The following is a 22,709-nucleotide window of genomic DNA, read 5'->3' on the forward strand; positions in this document are numbered from 1 at the left end:
TAACCCAAACTGAAACTGAACCCATGCTCCATTAGGATGCTCTGTTATAGCTGCCCCTTTGATTAAGCCACCAGTCATCTTTCTTCCCATCCACATCCTGGAATAAAAACATTATTTGATAGTGATTGTTTTATGTGCCAATAAAATATTTTACTGCGTGAAGTAAAACACCAAGTTAAGTGTTTTAGCGCCTGGATTAGAGTTTAACCAAATATATATTTTTCCTGAAGATAGACAGAAAAAGCTGGAGTAACTCAGCAGGTCGGACAGGATCACTGGAGAAAAGGAATGGGTGACATTTCGGGTCGAGACCCTTTTTCAGACCCGAAATGCGACTCGATACGTCACCCATTCCTTCTCTCCAGAGATGCTCTCGGACCCGCTGAGTTACTCCAGCTTTTTGTGTCTTTCTTTGTGTTTAAACCAGCAGCTGCAGTTCCTTCCTGAATATTGTTTTCCTGCAAATAACGTCTCTGTAGTGAGAATTAGAGGTTTGAATAGAGCTACTGGGAAATCCAGACTGAACATACAAAGATCATTTGTTCTATGAAAAATGGTGATCTAATTTTACCTCCCCCATCTTCTCGTAAAACACAATTAGTTTAATTGGACAAGCTTCTTAAAGGACAGCGTATGCAATGAAGTCATTTACCTGTTTAATTATTTGGCTACACATCGACTACAAAGGAAGTCTCCTAAGCCTCATTTGGTATAGAATTGAACTATAATGTGATTAATGAGCTACAAATTAGTTTGATGTAAATGATTTACTATTTCTATGTTTCTGTGTTTTCCTTGTGCAAATATATTTTTTAGTTTAGTTTAGAAATACAGCCCGGAAACAGGCCTTCAGCCCACCGGGCCCTCGCTGACCAGCGATCCCCGCACACTAAAGGGCCTGACCCACTTGCGTGTCCTTGGCACGCAAACTACGCGAACTCGTGGTCGCGTTGAGGCGCACGGGCATCGTTTGGCCGCGCGGGGCCGGTCCCACTTAGAAGCGCGGAGGGGTATGTACTTGTGCGCGACATCGCGCGGGGCTCCGAATTTTTGTAGCGAACGAAATCTTCGCGCGCCAGCGGCCTGTCGCGGAACTGACGGCCAAAGTGGGACAGGCCCAAGACCCTGGCGCGACGTAACGTCTCACCTTCAACAGCAGCAGAAGCAGGCAAACGATTGCCGAACTCGGCCTGGGGCTCACGGCCGTTGCGGTCCGGATCTGCCCCACTTCTAATCCCAGAGCGGGGCCAAGAAAATTGAAGATAGACACAAAATGCTGGAGTAACTCAGCGGGACCGGCAGCATCTCTGGAGAGAAGCAATGGGTGACGTTTCGGGTCAAGACCTTTAGTTTCAGACTGAAGAAGAGTCTCGACACTAAACATCACCCATTGCTTCTCTCCAGAGATGCTGCCGGTCTCGCTCAGTTACTCCAGCTTTGTGTCCATCTTCAAATGATGTCACGCGCTCCAGACGGCTGTGCGTACGCATGTAATCGCGCCCGACCTTCGCGGGACCATCGCGGCTGAACGCGACCACGAGGTCGCGTAATTTGCTTGCCAAGGACACGTAAGTGGGACAGGCCCTTAACACTATCCTAAACCCACTAGGGACAGATTTTACATTTACCAAGCCAATCAACCTGTATGTTTTGGGATATTCTTAGATATAGCCCTGCAAAAGTAGGAAAAGATTGAGTCAACTAATTCTGGAACTACTGATGGTAATCACTCAGCTATAATACTGAGTTTTGACGTTTTAATTGCATGATAGACCACCAATTCTTAATCCATTCTATATTTAATCTTCACAACAAGATGCCATTATATAGACCGCCAATTCAGAATTAATTCTATAATTAAACATCACAACAATGTGTCTTTATTTCACTGTGGAGAATCCAGTCAAACTGAAAAGAAATCGTCCTTTTCGTACATGAGAATAACTTCCTGAATGACCAAAGCTTTCATGACAAGTTTATCACTTGTGAATCGCTATACGATGACAATGGAGTTTGTACCTGTATATCAAATATGAAAGAGTTCCGGATAATTAGACACGTTTCTTCAAGCTTGCCTCTTCACAAGATTATGTCATTGGGGCAGAATTAGGCCATTGTGACTACTCTGCCATTCAATCATGGCTGATCTATCTTTCCCTCTCAACCCCATCTCAACCCCATTTTCCTGCCTTCTCCCCATAATCTTTGACACCCTTACTAAGCAAGATCCTGTCAATCTCCACTTTGAGAATACCAAAGGCTTGCCCCCCCCCCGCCCCCGCCATCTCTGGCAATGAAGTCCACAGATTCACCACCCGTTGGCTCAAGAAATTCTTCCTCATCTCCTTTCTCAAGGGCCTGTCCCACTTGGGCGACCTAATCCGCGAGTTCTGCCGAGTTTGCCCTCGACTCATACTCGCAGCATGGCCGACATGAGGTCATAGGAGGTCTTTGTAACTCTCCTTCATGCTCGAGAGTGGTCTCCGCGTACTCGAGGCCTCAGCTAGGTCGCGTCGTTTATTTCAAAACGTTAAAAAATGCCCACGAGTAAAAAAAGGTCGCCATGGAAAAAATCGATACTTTTTTTACACGTAGGTTTAGACATAGTAGGTCGTAGTAGGTGGGCGTGTTAGTCGTAGGTAATCGAGGGTAGTCGAAGATAGTCGTAGATAGTCTTCATCATAGTCGAAGGGAGGTCGAAGGAGATCGAAGGAGGTCGTCTTCACTCTTCACTATTCGGTGTCCAATTTCCCTGAAGTTAAACATAGCTAGTCGTAGCTAGTCGAAGCTGGTCTTCATCATAGTCGAAGGGAGGTCGAAGGAGGTCTTCTACATAGTCGAAGGAGGTTTTCAACATGTTATTTTTTCAAACTCTTCTAAACTCGTCAATTAGGTTGCCCAAGTGGGAAAGCGCCTTAAAGGTAAATCCTTTTGGTTCTGGACTCTCCCATTGTGAGTGGAGATAGCGGTGTGGAATGAGCTTCCAGTGGACGTGGTGGAGGCAGGTTCGTTGGTATCATTTAAAAGTAAATTGGATAGGCATATGGATGAGAAGGGAATGGAGGGTTATGGTATGAGTGCAGGCAGGTGGGACTAAGGGAAAAAAAGATGTTCGGCACGGACTTGTAGGGCCGAGATGGCCTGTTTCCGTGCTGTAATTGTTATATGGTTATATGGTTATATGGAGAGGAAACCGGAGCACCCAGGGCAAAACCCACAAGCGAGTACTTGCAAACTCCACACCGACAGCACCCGGAGTCAGGATCGAACCCGGGTCTCTGGCGCTGTGAGGCAGCAACTCTACCAGTTGTGCAGCTAGTATAAAATTAAAGTGAAGGAATAAGGCAAAAGTGTCATCATTTGAATAACAATGATCAAAGAGTGATAAGAAGGGACAGAATGTACAGACGTGAAGGGAATATCGCAAAAAATATAACAATTTAAAAATCTGGATGCAAGTAGCATTTGTACCACAATAGATGAATTGATGACACGAGTTGAAATAAATTGGCATGTCTGATAGCCAATACAGATGAGTGGTTAAGATGGTGGCAGGTTGGATTGAAAGCAAATTGAGGTAAGGCAGCTCTGCTTAATGAATAGAGATGTGAAAAATGAACTTTAAATAGAAAATCACAAGGTCAAATTTGTTTAGGTAACAATGAAGGAAATAAGCCACAAGTGGGAACAGTCAATAGCTACTCTGTGACAGTAGCTACTATGTGGGAGAGATTACACGGCAAGAGATAATGGGGGATTGTAGAAAGAAGTCAGAAAAATAATCGCAACCAACTTTCACTTCCATGCTTAGGAAGGAAATGCTGATGCTGGTTTAAACCAAAGATAGAGGTCTTTAAAATGATGAGAGGGATAGACAGAGTTGACGTGGATAAGCTTTTCCCATTGAGAGTAGGGAAGATTCAAACAAGAGGACATGATTTGAGAATTAAGGGACAGAAGTTTAGGGGTAACATGAGGGGGAACTTCTTTACTCAGAGAGTGGTAGCTGTGTGGAATGAGCTTCCAGTGGAAGTGGTGGAGGCAGGTTCGATTTTATAATTTAAAAATAAATTGGATAGGTATATGGACGGGAAAGGAATGGAGGGTTATGGTCTGAGTGCAGGTAGATGGGACTAGGGGAAAATACGTGTTCGGCACAGACTTGAAGGGCCGAGATGGCCTGTTTCCGTGCTGTAATTGTTATATGGTTATATGGTTATAGACACAAAAAGCTGGAGTAAGTCAGTGAGTCAGGCAGCATCTCTGGAGAAGAAGATTAGGTGATGTTTTGGGTCGAGACCCTTCTTCAGACTTCAGAGTAACTCCAGCTTTTTGTATCTATCTTCACTTACATATGTTAGAGAACTCAAGTTCACAAATAAAAGCCTCGAGGGCGAGTTCATGGAGTCTACGTGAGATAGTTTGCTTTAAGAACAATACATATATATCATAGAACAGTACAGCACAGGAACAGGCCCTTCGGCCCACAATGTCTGTGCCGAACATAAGGCCGAGATCACCTCTTATCTGCCTGCACATCGTCCATATCAACCCATTCCCTGCATATCTATGTGCATGTTCAAAAGACTCTTAAATGTCATTATATTAGCCTTCACCACCAATCTCTGGCAGTGACAAAAATCTTGCCCTGCACTTCTCCTTTCAACTTTTCCCCTCACTTTAAAGATATGTCCTCTCGGGCTTTTTATCCTGGGATAACAATTCTGACTGTCTACCCTAAATATGTCTTGCAGGACTAGCCAAGAAATGTTTTAGATCTGATGACGGATATCGCAGCAGGGTTAATTAAAAAACGCACAGTAAAGGATTACTGGGGAAATGTGATCATAGCTTAATAGAATCTCACTTAAAGATTGCCACTGGGAAGCATAAATACACATAAAAGACAAGTGCAAAGTACAAAGCAGAGTATTCAATGTACGAAGATAGACACAAAAAGCTGGAGGAACTCAGCGGGTCAGACAGCACCTCCGGAGAACAGGGATAGGTGACGTTTCGGGTCGAGACCCTTCTTCAGACTGAGAGTCAGGGGAAAGGGAAACGAGAGATATCGACGGTTACATAGAACAAATGAATGAAATATATATACAAAAATGTAATGATGATAAAGGAAACAGGCCATTGTTAGCTGTGGGTTATGTGAGAACTAGTTACAGACAATGAGACTCAACAAGACCACTTTGAAACTAGTAATTCATTGTCTGTAACTCATTCCCACCTACCTAGCCCCCAGCGAACAATGTCCTGTTTCCTTTCTCATCTGCACTTGTTTGCTGCCTCACCGTGCCAGAGACCCGGGTTCGATCCTGACTACGGGTGCTGTCTGTACGGATTTTTCTACGTCTCCTCCCACATTCCAAAGATGTACAGGTTTGTGGGCTAATTGGCTTGGTAAAATTGTAAAATGTCCCTAGTGCTAGTGGACGGGGGACCGCTGGTCGGAGCGGACTCGGTGGGCCGAAGTAATAATAATAATAATAATGGATGGGATTTATATAGCGCCTTTCTAATACTCAAGGCGCTTTACATCGCATTATTCATTCACTCCTCAGTCACACTCGGTGGTGGTGAGCTACTTCTGTAGCCACAGCTGCCCTGGGGCAGACTGACGGAAGCGTGGCTGCCAATCTGCGCCTACGGCCCCTCCGACCACCACCAATCACTCACACACATTCACACATATTCACACACAGGCAAAGGTGGGTGAAGTGTCTTGCCCAAGGACACAACGACAGTATGCACTCCAAGCGGGATTCGAACCGGCTACCTTCCGGTTGCCAGCCGAACACTTAGCCCATTGTGCCATCTGTCGTCCCTAAAGAAGTGCCTGCTTCCGCGCTGTATCTCTAAACTAAACAAAACTCTTTTTCTTTAAATATTTTTTTTATTTTTGTTAGAACTAAGTACAATAATGTGGTACCGCAGTACCTAATACTTGTTGACATATTACATTTCATATACAACTTCTTATTTTTTAATTTAATAATAAAACAGAAATAAGGAAGATAAGAATAGAAAAGGGGAGATTGACATAGGCTAAACTAAATTCTACATAAAATAAATTAATCTCTAAAATTAGCCCCGACGCAAAATAGAATGAGAGAAAAAACTTTGATTCAGCTCCTGTGTTTGATCATTGTCCCCTGTAGAGCAGCGATGTACTTTTTAAAGAACAGTCTGTCAAGGCACCAAGGACAGTCTAAAACAGACACTGGAGCGTACATGCTGTATGGAGCCCATACACAGTCTGAAGAAAGCAAGGCAATGTAAATAAACAATGCTAACAAAATCATTCCCAACAATCACACAAGGAATTTCTTTCAGTCTAGACAATTGAAGCCACCTAACTTTCACTTTCATAACCTCTCTCTGTGCCACAGGCTGAGATCTCTAATGGCCCATAAATTATACCAGAATGGAATGATGTAGTTACAGCCACCAGAAGAGGTGTTTTAAAAATAACAGCATGGCCGGTCACAAAATGCGGGAGTAACTCATCGGGACAGACAGCCTCTCTGGACAGAAGGAATGGGTGACGTCTCGGGTCGAGACCCTTCTTCAATGCAGGAGATGTCGCTCTCTTACTTGAGAAACAAATTCATCGGGAAAGAAAAGCTTTTGATGAGGAAAATTAATCTCTAGTTAAGTAAGAAATGAGTAACATGTTTTCAAGCGAGAGTTAGATTTAGCTCTTGGGGCTAAAGGGAATCAAGGGTTATGGGGAAAAAGCAGGAATGGGGTACTGATTTTAGATGATCAGCCATGACCATATTGAATGTCGGTACTGGCTCGAAGGGCTGAATGGCCTACTCCTGCATCTATTTTTCCATGTTTCTGACATTTGATTGCAAAATCTAACGTAATCCATCTTTCAATGAGATAACTGAACATTTACTTAAGTCCAATTTTCACATCATTTACTTTAGACTTTCGTGAAGCAAGTACAGAAACAGGCCCTTCGGTCTATCGAGTCAGCGCCAACCAGTGACCACCCCGTACACTAACACCATCCTACACACTGGAGAGCAATTATACAATTTTACTGAAGCCAATTAACTTGCAAACATGGATGTCTTTGTAGTGTGGGAGGAAACCGGAGCGCCTGGAGTAAACCCACATGGTCACATGCAAACTCCGTACAGACCACACCACAGTCAGGATCAAACCCAGGTCTCTGGCGCTGTAAGTCAGCAACTCTACTGCTGCTGTGCCACACATCTTATGACAACTAAATGTCACTTTCAGAAAGCAAAAATAGGTCCAGATATAATTATGTTTGCACCAACTATGTTTGTTAAGACTCAAAATTTAGTTGTTGTCCAAGTAGCTATACCCACCGGATTTGTACAGGGGTCAGGATGAGCAATGCAAATAGAATATTTGTATAGTATAGAATAGTATAGAAATAGTATAGTATAGAATAGAATAGTATAATAGTATAGAAAACACCAGGGAACTCGCACTACGGGGACCAAATGGTTTTCTGTGCATTTCAATAGACAATAGACAATAGGTGCAGGAGTAGGCCATTCGGCCCTTCGAGCCAGCACCGCCATTCAATGTGATCATGGCTGATCATCCCCAATCAATACCCCGTTCCTGCCTTCTCCCCATATCCCCTAACTCCGCTATTTTTAAGAGCCCTATCTAGCTGTCTCTTGAAAGCATCCAGAGAACCTGCCTCCACCGCCCTCTGAGGCAGAGAATTCCACAGACTGCAACGTGCAGTCCCAATTTCCCTGCAACGTGGGAATCGAATGCTTAAAGATCAGCTACTACAGGAGGGATATTTACCACATTTACCATGCTGGGGGAGTCCAGGACCAGGGATCACAGTTTCAGAATAAGGGGTAGGCCATTTAGGACTGAGATGACGAAATACTTTTTCAGCCAGAGAGTTGCGAATCTGTGGAATTCTCTGCCACAGAAGGGAATGGAAGCCAATTCACTGGATGTATTCAAGAGAGATTTAGATTTTGCTCTTCGGGCTAACGGAATAAAGGGATATGATGAGAAAGTAGGAACAGGGTACTGATTCTGGATGATCAGCCATGTTCATATTCATAGGAGGTGCTGGCTCAATGGGGCCGAATGGCCTACTCCTGCACCTATTTCCTATGTTTCTATGAAAACATTCAAAAGGAGAATAACCGTGGATACAACATGTGTCTTAACCTGCAAAGAGAATCAAAGAGAAGTGTGGTTGAGAACTTTTTGAGGAACAACGCTGAGAGCTGAACCCTTTCGCGAACCCATTCTCTTTTGATATTTGCATGTGAAATTCCACAACTGTTACTGAACAATTAATCACTGGGCCAGTGAAGCTGGTGAAACTAATTGGAAACTTCTAAGTTACTCAGTGTGCTGAATGCAGCAAAGTAATTTTTGTTGGCATCACTGGTTTTATAATGAAACGCACTGGGCTGCAGTTCCCTAAGGCAATGTACTATTTTTAAATTTGTGTAATGTATGTGGGTGTCACTGGCAAGGCTGGCTGCCTAAAGTGCCCTTCAGAAGGTGGTGGGGAGGATCTTGAGCCACTGCTTTCTTTAAGGTTGTTCAGTAAGGAGACTTACTGCAGTGTAGGAAGTGGAGAGTTCCTGCAAGCTAAAGGGCCGCTCCCACCAGCATACGACTCCATGCGGCAAGCGCGACCTAACGTGGTTGCTTGAGCCGTACGGCCTCGCGGGGCCGGTCCCACTTCGATCGCCGGAGCCGTATGGAGATGTGCGGAGCTGGTCCTGACATTGCGCGGGGCTCCGAAAAACTGACCGTGTTCAAAAATTCCGCGCGGCAACTGCCTGCCGGCCCGCAGCCGCCTCGACGCCGTATGCACCACCTCGACAGGCGTGCGCAGCATCTCGACACAGTACGCAACGTCTTGACGCCGTACGTCACGCGCGAACTTCCCACGGACTTCACTCGAACTTCACGTCACTCACTCGACCTCCGCGCGGCCTCCACTTCCGGTTTGGTCGCGCTCGCCGCATGCAGGCGCATGCTGGTGGGACCGGCCCTGTACAGGGATCACTCGACCTCCGCGCGGCCCCCCCGCTTACGGTTTGGTCGCGCTTGCCGCATGCAGTCGCATGCTCGTGGGACAGGCCATTAACACTGCAACAATTAGTTTTTAGTTTCAAGATAAAGAGCGGAGACAAGCCCTTCGGCCCACCGAGTCCGCACCGACCAGCGATCCCCACACATTGACACTACACGACACACACGAAGGAAAATTTAACATTTACACCAACCAAATTAACCTACAAATCTGTACTTCTTTGGAGTGTGGGGGGGGGGGGAAACCGAAGATCTCTGAGAAAACCCACGCAGGTTACGGGGAGAACATACAAACTCCGTACAGACAACACCCGTAGTCAGGATCAAACACGGGTCTTTAGCGCTGCAAGGAAGTAACTCTACCGCTGTGCCACCGAGTTCCATTACCCCTTGGTAATGCATGAATGAAAGGAAATACAATTGTGGGCGGTTTTGTCTCGGATGGTGTGGCGATTGTCAAAATTGTTTGCAGCTGCGCTCACCTGGTCAGGACAGGTGGTGAACGAGAGCCTGGGTGGGGATAGGGAATGTCAGATGTGGTGTGAGGTGAGGTGGAGCAGGCAATTGTTGGCGGCAGGCAATGTGACTGAGCCTGACGGAGAGCGGGCAGGGTAGAATTGTAGGGGGTTGTTGTGAACCAGCTCAATGGTGATTTGGCCGGGTACAGTTGTAGGGCAGGGTGGTGAGCTGGAAACCGAGGGGGGGGGGGGGCGCGTGAGAGAACAATGGTTGGATGGTGGGGGCCATTGTAAGGGAGGGTGGTGCATAGAGAGGCCAAAAGGGGAGGTGGCGTTGGCCATTGCGGGGGAAGGTGGTGCGTAGGGAGACTGATGGGGAGGTGGTGGGGGCCGTTGTCTGAGAGGGTGGTGCATAGAGAGACCGATGAAGGGATGGGTGAGGGCCATTGTCTGGGAGGGTGGTGAGCGAGAGATCGATCGACAGGTGGTGGAAGGTGACTGTACACAAGGTGCAGGGAGCAAGAGACTGATGGGGAAGCAGTGGACTATGGCTGTAGGGGAGACGGCGTGTGAGAGACAGATAGAAGGTGGTGGGGGATGCTGGTATGGGAGGGCAATGAGTGCGGGAGCATTGGGGAAGCATTGATGTGGTTGTACTAGAGGGCCAGGCATGAGAGACTGATGGGGAGGAGGTGGGAGATGATTGTACAAGATGGTGGTAACAGACTGATGGAGGGGAGGAGGTGAGAGATGCCTGTACAAGATTGCGGTAAGGGCGGCACGGTGGCGCAGCGGTAGTGTTGCTGCCTTACAGCGAATGCAGCGCAAGAGACCTAGGTTCGATCCCGACTACGGGTGCTGTCTGTACGGAGTTTGTACGTTCTCACCGTGACCTCAAGATCTTCGGTTTCCTCCCACACTCCAAAGATGTACAGGTTTGTTGGTTAATCGGCTTGGTATAATTGTAAATTGTCGCTAGTTTGTGTAGGATAGTGTTAATGTGCTGGGATTGCTGGTCGGTGCGAGCTCAGCGGTCCGAAGGGCCTGTTTCGGCCCTGTATCTCTAAACTAAACTAGAAAAAAGTTTGTGTGGGAAAGAACTGCAGATGCTGGTTTAAATCGAAGATAGACACAAAATGCTGGAGTAACTCAGCGGGACTCGCTGAAGAGAAGGAATGGGCGACGCTTCTTCAGACTCTGAAGGGTCTCGACCCGAAACGTCACCCATTCCTTCACTCCAGAGATGCTGCCTGTCCCGCTGAGTTACTCCAGCATTTTGTGTCTAAAAAAAAAAGACTGAAGGAGGGTAGGTGGGAGATTGTATTCGATGGTGGTAACAGACTGATGGAGAAGCCGGGGGTGGAAGATGATTGTACAAGATGGTGATGAGGAGGAGACTGATGGAGAGGAGTGGGGGGACAGTTGTAGGGGAGGACGTCGTTGAGTGAGCGGCTGATGGATGGGTCATGGCGTGCAGTTATAAGGGAACGTAACGAGCGGGCCCGATGGAGGGCTGGCTGATGAACGACGAGGAACATCCCCGCATGCCGGTGCCAGAGCCCAGCTGGGATTTGCTGGGGTTTGGCACAAAACCTGGGTCTTCAGTTCTAATAGTTATGCAGGCAGTGCTCCAAGGTGTGGGATGTGATAGCCTAAACGAGGCAGCACCATATGGACAAACGTCTGGGAAACAGACTTTCATGAGTTCACAAGTGATAGAAGCAGAATTAAGCTATTCAACCAATCAAGTCTACTCCGCCATTCAATCATGGCTGATCTATCATCACCTCTCAACCCCATTCTCCTGCCTTCACCCCATAATCCCTGACACCTGTACTAATCAAAAATCTGCCTATTTCTGCCTTAAAAACATCCATTGACTTGGCCTCCGCAGCCTTTTGTGGCAATCAATTCCACGGATTCACCACCCTTTGACTGAAGAAATTGCTCCTCATCTCCTTCCTAAAGGAACGTCCTTTTATTCTGAAGTTATGACCTCTGGTCCCAGACTCTCCCACTAGACGAAGCATCCTCTCCACACCCACTCTATCCAGAGCTTTCACTATCGGTAAGTTTCAATGAGGCTCCCCCTCATTTTCCCCCATCTGTTCCCAAAACCTTTCCACTCAGAGGGTGAGGGTATATGGATTGAGTTACCAAAGGAGGGAGTACTATAACACCTTTTAATTTTATTTAGCGAATGCAAAGTCCTTTAGCCAAGCAGTTGCCTCTTGAACAAGCACACCGTGCGGTTGGGCTGCTGCCCCATTTGTGAAGGCTGGCCAAGCAGGGGCCTTGTCCAGTCCTGAATAGCAAAGAAGATCAAAGCCATTGATGGTGTAACGGCCCGCTTCCTCTGTGCCCAACGTGAGTCTCTTGGAGACAGATGACGTCAATGGAGTGTTGGTGGGCGAGGACTTCGATGAGGCGTCACTTGGCTGCAGAGAGGCCTTCAACATTCAGTTGTAGTATTCGGAGAGCAGGTGCAACTGCTAGGTGCTCTTGAGGCTGGTCGTTGTTGCTGCTTTCGGCTTTGGGATAATGACTAGGATTCTTTGACTTGGCTCTCAGGCGTCGTCTTGTAGAATTTAGTCTGCTGGGAGGATCATTGGCTTCCCCAGGCGAGCCTGGGTACTGACACCTTTTAAAAGACACTTGGACAGTTACGTGCAAGGAAAAGGATGAGAGGGATATGGGCCAAATGCGGCTTAATGGGACGAGCTTAGATGGAGCATCTTTGACGGCATGGATGAAATGGGCTGAATGGCCTTTCCATTGCTACAATTTTTGCCTACCAGAGGTTCTGCAGAAACAGCCATATAACGATCCGTTTTTCAAAAGTACTTATTAATAGTTAAATGTTGGCCCGGATACCCGGAATAACAATGCTGAGAGGCAGCAACTCGACTTCTGCGCCACTGTGATGCCCAATGTTCCTCAAGGGTTGTCAGTGTTGTGTAAAATAAAATACATTGGTTACAGGTTTGTAGATTCAATCTTGGATTTGTCGGCATCGGCCAATCCCACAAGGGGCTTGTCCACATTATTCAGTACATTTACCCCCAAGCTATCTTCTCTGAGAACGAACATCATTCAGTGTGTACCAATAATACTCTGCCTGTGCTTTCTCATTCAACCATTCTAATGTAAACAAATAGCGAGACAAGACCAAATACAAAGGCATAAGTTGCTCTGTTGTATAATAACTATAGGCGCAGGAAGGCCATTTCACCTTTCAGGTCAGTTTCACGGTTTATGCACAAGAAATATTGACTGCGAGCAGCATTTCCAATACAAACAGTAGTTTCATTGTCTGTAACACATTTTCACCCTGGCCCACAGCTAACAATGGCCTGTTTCCTTGATCATCATTACTTTATTTGCATATCTTTCATTAGTTTGTTCTATATCTCTCTATATCACCATCTATATCTTTCGTTTCCCTCCTCCAGACCCAGTCTGAAGAAGGGTCTCGAGATGAGAAAATCATTTTTTACACAGAGAGTCGAGATGAGAAAAACATTTTTCACACAGAGAGTGGTGAATCTGTGGAATTCTCTGCCACAGAAGGTAGTTGAGGCCACAGTTCACTGGCTATATTTAAGAGGGAGTTAGATGTGGCCCTTGTGGCTAAAGGGATCAGGGGGTATGGAGAGAAGGCAGGTACAGGATACTGAGTTGGATGATCAGCCATGATCATATTGAATGGCGGTCCAAATGGCCTACTCCTGCACCTATTTTCTATGTTTCTATGTCTATGTTTCTATGCTGTATGACTCTATGACTTCTGCCCACCAGAAGTTCTGGAGAAACAGCCATATAATGATCCATTTCAAAAGTACTGATTAGTAGATAAATGTTGGCATGGATACCAAGGACAACAAAGCTGCTCTCATTAGAAATAGGATCTTTTACGGCTACATGATAGAGTAAATGAGCTTGGTTTAATGTCAAACCAGAGCCAACCATCTCAACGTACGCCCTTTAAGTGCTGGAGGCTGCTTCAACATAAAGATCATTATCACTGATATTTTTCATCCAATGCAATTAGTATTTCATGCTACAAATATTTGGAATTAAACACTCTTCCCACTTAGCAGTTGCAAATGAAGAGGGCAACAGGCAGAGATCACTTTCACAACACACTGATGAAGAATTTTTCCCCTTTAATGGCTGGCTGCCATTTACTATTTAATTTCAGGTTTCCCGGAGTTTACCCTCTTTTCCCTGGCACACATTTACAACATACATTTAGCGGTTGAACACAATGGACGCTGAAACGCAGCGAGCGGCGCTATTAATTAACACGTTAAATAAGCTGGGTCATGAACGGAATGGCAAGAGAGACGTGTTGGTGCACTTACGAAAATTGCACAGCGCTATTGCAAATGAAAAATAAATATAAAAGCCTTAATGTTGATAAGCAGAACCCATTAGAACCTCAACGATCAACCATTCTGCACATCCCACTGTCTACACTCTGAAGTAACCTGGCTCCAGAAGACTAATGGCGTAAAATCAGCATCTGTTCTCAGGAAAACATGAAACACATGTCAGATTAATTTCAGTTAAATGTACTGACATTGCCCTTTTGACAGCACCAGGTTGCCTGGCTTGATGAAGCTGCTGTCTGAGTAAGTGTCTTTGCATAATAGACACACGGCCACAACTCTGTCTTCTGTCCTGGAGCTGGGCATAAGGGATTAGGATACAAAACCTTCAATAAAGCTACAGATGCCCTTAAAACAAAAGAGAAAACGATGAAATCATACTCAGCAGGTCAGGCAGTATCTGTGGTTAGAGAAAAAGTCTTAACATATCAAGTGTTGGCGCCTTAGGGCACAAGGGCGGCAGGGTGGCACAGCGGTAGAGTTATGCCCCTGTCCCACTTAGGAAACCTGAACGGAAACCTCTGGAGACTTTGCGCCCCACCCAAGGTTTCCGTGCGGTTCCCGGAGGTTGCAGGTGGCTGCCGGAGGTTGCAGGTGGTTGCAGGTAGTGGAAGCAGGTAGGGAGACTGACAAAAGCCTCCAGGAGTAGGCCATTCGGCCTTTCGAGCCACCACCCCTTTTTAATATGATCATGGCTGATCATCTAAAATCAGTGCCCCGTTCCTGATTTTTCCCCATATCCCTTGATTCCATTAGCCCTAAGAGCTAAATCTCTCTCTCCCTTGATAACATCCAGTGAATCGGCCTCCACTGCCTTCTGTGGCAGAGAATTCCACAGATTCACAACTCTCTGGGTGAAGAAGTTTTTCCTCATCTCAGTCCTAAATGGCCTGACCCTTATTCTTAAACTGTAATCCCTGGTTCTGGACTCCCCCAACATCGGGAACATTTTTCCTGCATCTAGCCTATCCAATCCTTTAAGAATTTTCTATGTTTCTATAAGATGCCCTCTCATCCTTCTAAATTCCAGTGAATACAAGCACAGTCACCCATTCTATCATCATATGTCAGTCCCACCATCCTGGGAATTAACCTGGTGAACCTACGCTGTACTCCCTCAATAGCAATAATGTCCTTCCTCAAATTAGAAGATCAATATTACACATAATACTCCTGGTGCAGTCTCACCAGGGCCCTGTACAACTGCAGTAGGACCTCCTTGCTCCTAAACTCAAATCCTCTCGCAACGAAGGCCAACATGCCATTAGCTTTCTTCACTGCCTGCAGAACCTGCATGCTTACTTTCAGTGACTGATGTACAAGCACACCCAGATCTCGTCTCCTGTTTTCCTAATCTGACACCATTCAGATAATAATCTGCCTTCCTGTTCTTGCCACCAAAGCGGATAACCTCACATTCATCCACCTTATACTGCATCTGCCATGCATCTGCCCACTCACCAAACCTATCCAAGTCACCCTGCAGCCTCATAGCATTCTCATCACAACTGCCACCCAGTTTTGTGTCATATGCGTCTAAATCTTCCCTCGTATAAAATATTGTAAATAACTGGGGTCCCAGCACCGAGCCTTGCGGCACCCCACTAGTCACTGCCTGCCATTCTGAAAAGGACCCATTAACCCCTACTCTTTGCTTCCAGTCTGCCAACCAGTTCTCCATCAATGTCAATACCCTATCCACAATGCCATGTGCTCTAATTTTGCACACTAATCTCTTGTGTGGGACCTTGTCAAAGGCTTTTTGAAAGTCCAGATACACCACATCCACTGGCTCTCCCTTATCCATTCTACTTGTTACATCCTCAAAAAATTCCAGACGATTAGTGAAAGATGATTTCCCCTTCATAAATCCATGCTGACTTATAACGCTATAGTTGCTGCTTTACAGCGCTTGCAGCACCAGAGACCCGGGTTCGAACCTGACTACGGGTGCTTATCTGGACGGAGCTTGTACCTTCTCCCCCGTGACCTGTGTGGGTTTTCTTTGAGATCTTTGGTTTCCTCCAACACTCCAAGGACTTACAGGTTTGTAGGTTAATTGGCTTGGTAGAACTATTTTAAAAATTGTCCCCAGTGTGTGTAGGATAGTGTTATTGTGCGGGGATCGTTGGTCAGAGCGGACTCTGTGGGTCCAAGGGTCTGTTTCCGCGCTGTATCTCTAAATTAAACTAAACCTATACTGTACGTGGCGACTCTTTGCACACTTGTGTATTGTATGCAAAACAAAGACTTTCACTGTACCAAGAACATGTGAAGTGTCAATGAATCAATGAAGGACCCATCATTCTGACAACTAGAAACTTCAGGGTCCCAACCCAAAACGTCATTTGTCCATTCCCTCCATAGATGACGCCTGACCTGCTCAGTTCTTCCATCACTTGGTGCTTTGACTTGGACACCGTATCTCTTTCCACAGACATTGCCTGCCCTGTTGAGCATTTTCAGAACTACATATTTTTAAATTCAGGATTGAGAACTGTAGTTTCCCAAATGGTAAATGAAATGAAACATTTGCTCTTCGTTTGGGCTCTTTCTGAATCTCTTCATAATACTCCAACCTTTCACCTCACCAGCTTGGAGCAGTGCATGGTAGCACCACAAAAATAAAACATAGTGAGATTGAAGTATGTGGGGTTTTAACTGGATAACACCAACAGAAAAAACATGAGTATCATGAGATGTGATTAGCCTGCGGTTGGTTAATTTGCGGCACATGCCGTACAAAATCCATGTAATTGCCACTTCAGCACCCAGCCTGTTTCAACCGCACTTTTAACAGTATTATTGGGCTGCACAGTGGTGCAGCGGTGGAGTTTCTGCCTTATGCCCCTGTCCCACTTAGGAAACCTGAACGGAACCCTCTGGAGACTTTGCGCCCCACCCAGGGATTCCGAGCGGTTCCCGGAGGTTTTTGTCAGTCTCCCTACCTGCTTCCACTACCTGCAACCTCCGGCAACCAGCTGCAACCTCCGGGAACCGCACGGAAACCTTGGGTGGGGCGCAAAGTCTCCAGAGGTTTCCGTTCAGGTTTCCTAAGTGGGACAGGGGCTTTACAGCACCAGCGACCCAGCTTCGATCCTGACTATGGGTGTTGTGTGCACGGAGTTTGTACCTTCTCCCTGTGACCGTGTGGGTTTTCTCTTGGTCCTCCGGTTTCCTCCCACAGTCTCAAGACATGCAGGTTTGTAGGTTAAATGTGTAGGAAGGAACTGCAGATGCTGGTTTAAACCAAAGATAGACACAAAAAGCTGGAGTAACTCAGCTGGTCAGGCACCACCTCTGGAATAAGTGACATTTTAGGTTGAGACACTTCTTCAGAAAGGTCTGAAGAAGAGTCTCCACCTGAAATGTCACCTATTCCTTTTCTCGAGAGATGGCTCGAAGGGCCAAATGGCCTACTAATGCACCTATTTTCTATGTTTCTATGCTGCCTGACCCGATGAGTTACCACAGCTTTTTGTGACTATCTTATGGCTTGTAAGTCAACTGCTTCGGTAAGTTGTAAAATTGTCCCTGGTATGTTGGAAAGTATACGTGCATGGGATGATTGCTGGTCAGCACGGATGCGGTGGGCCGAATGGCCTTTTCCCTTGCTGTATCTCCATAGTCTAAAGTAAAGTATATAAGCAGTGCAAGCTTAAATTCAGCCTGCATGTCTTAAGGGTGAACTGCACTGTGTAATTCATTCTAGGAGCGATTCTAATCATTTGGGACTCAGCAAAATTCAAGGAATAGCCAGCACCATGATATACACAGGAGGCATTGCTGGGGGAGGTGGAGAGGCGTTGAGATGTCCTTTATCAGCAGGGAGCAATATTTCTGCCACATGCACAGACAGTGGGAGGAGAGAGATTTACATTTAGCGATACTTTATAGAGATACAGCGCGGAAACAGGCCCTTTGGCTCAACAAGTCCATGCTGACCATAGATATGGATAGGACAGGTTTGGAAGGGATATGGACCAAAAACAAGCAGGTGGGACGAGTGTAGCTAGGACATTTTGGCAGGTGTGTGGGTAAGTTGGGCCGAAGGGCCTGTTTCCGCACTATATCACTCTATGACTCTATGACCAGCAATCCCTGTATACCAACACTATCCTACATACTAGGGACAATTTACAATTCTACCAATGCCAATTAACCTACAAACCTGTACGTCTTTGGAGTGTGGGAGGAAACCGGAGCACCCGGAGAAAACCCACGTGGTCACAGGGAGAATGCACAAACTCCGTACGGACTGCACCCGCAGGCAGTATCAAACCTGAGCCTAAGGCAGCAACTCTACCATTGTGCCACTGTGCCACGCAAAGGATGGGGATGCCAGGTATATGAGACTGGACACAACTTACATGTAACCTTGAAATCTGTTCAGATCGTTGTTTGGCTTCTCACATTCTATAACACTGTTAAACTTCATGGGGTCAAATTCAGTTTCCTAAACACAGTGGAAGCAAAGAAGAAGAACAGTCAATCGCGTTGATTTCAAAAATGACAAAAACGAAATACACAGAAGGATTAAATAATACTGGTTACTCAATGTTACATCACGAATGCTGGAATCTTGCATAAAACACAACATTCTGGAGCAACTCAGCAGGCCAGGCAGCATCTGCAGATCTTATGAGTCTGAGGAAGAGGTTTCTCCCAAAACATTCCATGTATGTACAGAGTTTGTACGTTCTCCCTGTGACCTGCGTGGGTTTTCTCCGAAATCTTCGTTTTCCTCCCACACTCCAAAGACGTCCAGGTATGTAGGTTAATCGGCTTGGTAAATGTAAAAATTGGCCCTAGTGTGTGTAGGATAGTGTTAACGTGTGGGGATCGCTGGTCGGCATGGACCCGGTGGGCCGAAGGGCCTGTTTCCGTGCTGTAACTCTAAAACTAAAACTAAAACGAGCAAATCTATGCCTTTCACAGTAACTGCCTGAACTCACTAAGTTACTCCAGCACTTTGTGTTTTACATCATGAATATTTTCATTAAGATTTCCCTAAATTGGTGCATTTGGACTCTTGGTACTCTTTCGGCTCATGTAGAGTAAAACTCTGATAGTCTGTTGTCCATTGACTGGGTCTTCCACAGGATTCAGCAAAGTTCCATTCCTGAGAACCTTTTATCACCCAAACAGTTCACAAATCGATCAAACTATCAATGTTTCTACAATGAATGAATCAATTTTGAAGTCTTAATGGGTTTGAAATTGGTTCCTGGGCAAACTGGTCTTTCATAAATTCATGTCACTGGAGCAGAATTAGGCCATTCGGCCCATCGAGTTTACTCTGCCATCCTCTCATGGCTGATCTATCTCTCCCTCTCAACCCCACTCTCTTGCCTTCTCCATGTGACCTTTGCCACCCTTACTAGTCAAGAACCTGTTCATCTTTCTTTGCTCAGCGGGACAGGCAGCATCTCTGGAGAGAAGGAATGGGTGACGTTTCGGGTCGAGACCCTTCTACAGACCCGAATTGGATCAGCCTGAAGAAGGGTCTCGACCCAAAATGTCTCCCTTTCCTACTCTGCCTGTCCCGCTGAGTTACCCCAGCTTTTTCCGTCTATTTTCGGTTTAAACCAGCATCTGCAGTTCCTTCCTACACAATCTTTTTCTGCTTGTGGCATTAGGGGGTTGCATCGGTTTCCTGTCGGTTTCTAATGGAAACTCTGCTTCTTCTCGGTAGGGCTGTCGGGTTGACTGAGGAGCATTTCAGATTTCAATCCCTGTGAACAACAGTGCTGAGTTTGGCCATCGCTACGAGATTCAGCTTTCATTTCCATGCCGTCACCAAGTTTCTGTTCAGCGTGAAGGAGGATCAAAGGCTGAAACCACACCGTGTATCTACAAATCTCGTTAGCTGGCTTCACGATGCATGTGTTTAGATGTGTTTAAAATGTGTTTAGACATGAGACTTTAGAGATACGGCTTGGAAACAGGTCCTTCGACCCACCGTGCCGACCAGCGATCACTCCATACACTAGCAGTATCCCACACGCTCGAGGTTAACTTTTACAATTTACAGAAGCCAATTAACCTATAAACCTGCTCGGCTTTGGAGTGCGCAAGGAAACCGGAGCACCAGGGATTAAAGCAAGTTACAGGGAGAAACATACAAAATTCTTAAGGGGTTGGACAGGCTAGATGCAGGAAGATTGTTCCCGATGTTGGGGAAGTCCAGGACAAGGGGTCACAGTTTAAGGATAAGGGGGAAATCTTTTAGGACCGAGATGAGAAAAACATTTTTCACACAGAGAGTGGTGAATCTCTGGAATTCTTTGCCACAGAAGGTAGTTGAGGCCACAGTTCATTGGCTATATTTAAGAGGGAGTTAGATGTGGCCCTTGTGGCTAAAGGGATCAGGGGGTATGGAGAGAAGGCAGGTACAGGATACTGAGTTGGATGATCAGCCATGATCATATTGAATGGCGGTGCAGGCTCGAAGGGCCGAATGGCCTACTCCTGCACCTATTTTCTATGTTTCTATGTCTTAATCACTAGTCGCTTTTGACGAGTACTCAAAAAGAATCCTCTATGAATGCACAAATTGTCGAAACCTCAGATGGCCAATTGGGCTAATGAATCTGTGCCTGTGTTCTTTGAGGGGCAGCATTAGAGTTGCTGCCTTACAGGGCTTATAGTGCCAGAGACCCGGTTGGGTGTTTTTGTCTGTGCGGAGTTTGTATGTCCTCCCCATGACCGTGTAGGTTTTCTCCGAGAATCTCAGTTTCCTCTCACACTCGAAACACGTACAGGTTTGTAGGTTAATTGGCTTGGTATATATGTACAAATTGTCCCTAGTGAAGGAAAGTGTTAACGTGCGGGTGCTGTTGGTCGGTGCGGACTCCGTGTGCCGAAGGGCCTGTTTTCGTGCTGTATCTCTAAACTAAACTCAATCATTCTACTCCCCAGCCCTTTCCCAATAGAACAGTATAGCACAGGAACAGGCACTTTGGCCCACAATCAGTACCCAGTTCCTGCTTTTTCCCCATATCCCTTGATTCCGTTAGCTCCAAGAGCAACATCTAACTCCCTCTTGAAAACATCCAGTGAATTGGCCTCCACTGCCTTTGGTGGCAGAGAATTCCACAGATTCGCAACTCTCTGGGTGAAAAAGTCTTTCCTCATCTCAGTCCTAAATGATCTTTAAAATGATGAGAGGGATAGGCAGAGTTGACGTGGATAAGCTTTTCCCTTTGAGAATAGGGAAGATTCAAACAAGAGGACATTACTTCAGAATTAAGGGACAGAAGTTTAGGGGTAACATGAGGGGAAACTTCTTTACTCAGAGAGTGGTAGCTGTGTGGAATGAGCTTCCAGTGGAAGTGGTGGAGGCAGGTTCGATTTTATCATTTAAAAATAAATTGGATAGGTATATGGATGGGAAAGGAATGGAGGGTTATGGTCTGAGTGCAGGTAGATGGGACTAGGGGAAAATAAGTGTTCGGCACGGACTTGTAGGGCCGAGATGGCCTGTTTCCGTGCTGTAATTGTTATATGGTTATATGGTTATATGGTTAAATGGCCTACCCTTTAATTCTTAAACTGTGGCCCCTGGTTCCGGACTTCCCCCAACATGGGGAGCATTTTTCCTGCATCGAGCCTGTCCAATCCCTTAAGGATTTTATATGTTTCTATAAGATCCCCTCTCATCCTAAATTCCTGAGAATATAAGCCCTGTCGACCCATCTTTCAAGCCTCCCATTCCAATCTTCAGTTTTGGAAAGCTGAGTGTTTTCATCTGTCTAATCTGAACACTGGCTGAGTAATCTCCTTTATTAATAAGAGATCTTATAATGGCATCTCTTACACACTTCTCTCCAGCACAGTATGTTCCTGATGTCAGTCAGTGTTCAGCAGCCATCATCAAACTGGACAATGAACTTTGAACATCCTAGATTCTGGGGTTACAATCTACGACCCTCCAACGAACTGATTTTGATATTGCCCATCATTCCCATTGTTCAACATAGGATTAGATCATCTGAGACATTGTTAGCACTGCTGCTTAAGAGTACAGTAATGGGCCTGTCCCACTTAGGTGATTTTTTAAGCGACTGCCGGCGACTGTCATAGTCGTAGCAGGTGGCCGATAAACCGGAGATTGGACCCCCCCCTACGACAATGTCGACGACAATGTCTACAACAACTTACCACCTAGTTGACGTCACGCTACGGCAAGCTACCGACAACCCGTGACCAATTAGGACGTCCACCCACGACCACACCTACGACAACCTACGCCCACCTACGCGACAAGCTACGACAAGGTAAGACAATTCAGTGGCCGGTACCTTTCACCGAGTTCAGCACCGGCGACAACCTACGTCATCCTGGCGACAACCTACGACAGAGCCTACGTCAGGAGAAGTCAAGCTACGCTCATTGGCGTCAAACCCACTGTCGCCCGGAAAAGATTTGAACATTTAAAAATCCAGCTGCGACCAGAAAAACGTCACGATTCTTCGGGTGTACACAAAATTGCTGGGGAAACTCAGCGGGTGCAGCAGCATCTATGGAGCGAAGGAAATAGGCGACGTTTCGGGCCGAAACCCTTCTTCAGACTGATGGGGGGTGGGGGGGGGGGAGAAAGAAGGAAAAGGGGAGGAGGAGGAGGAGCCCGAGGGCGGGCGGATGGGAGGGTGGGAGGAGACAGCTAGAGGGTTAAGGAAGGGGAGGAGACAGCAAGGGCTAGCCAAATTGAGAGAATTCTATGTTAATGCCATAAGGACGCAAGGTCCCCAGACGGAATATGAGGTGCTGTTCCTCCAAT

At 46.2% G+C, this 22,709-nt stretch overlaps 1 protein-coding gene across 4 annotated transcripts in view; it reads right to left on the minus strand.

Moving 5' to 3' along the window:
* Nucleotides 1–22,709, minus strand: part of atp10a (ATPase phospholipid transporting 10A (putative)) — a 434,067-nt gene that overhangs the window by 105,431 nt on the left and 305,927 nt on the right. For all 4 annotated transcript variants that reach the window (XM_033023252.1, XM_033023255.1, XM_033023254.1 and 1 more), the window contains one exon: nucleotides 18,298–18,383. In XM_033023252.1, the coding sequence (XP_032879143.1) occupies nucleotides 18,298–18,383 (86 nt within the window). The remainder of the gene's footprint in view (nucleotides 1–18,297; nucleotides 18,384–22,709) is intronic.

This window comes from Amblyraja radiata, chromosome 6 (assembly GCF_010909765.2).
Source record: "Amblyraja radiata isolate CabotCenter1 chromosome 6, sAmbRad1.1.pri, whole genome shotgun sequence".
NCBI lineage: Eukaryota > Metazoa > Chordata > Chondrichthyes > Rajiformes > Rajidae > Amblyraja > Amblyraja radiata.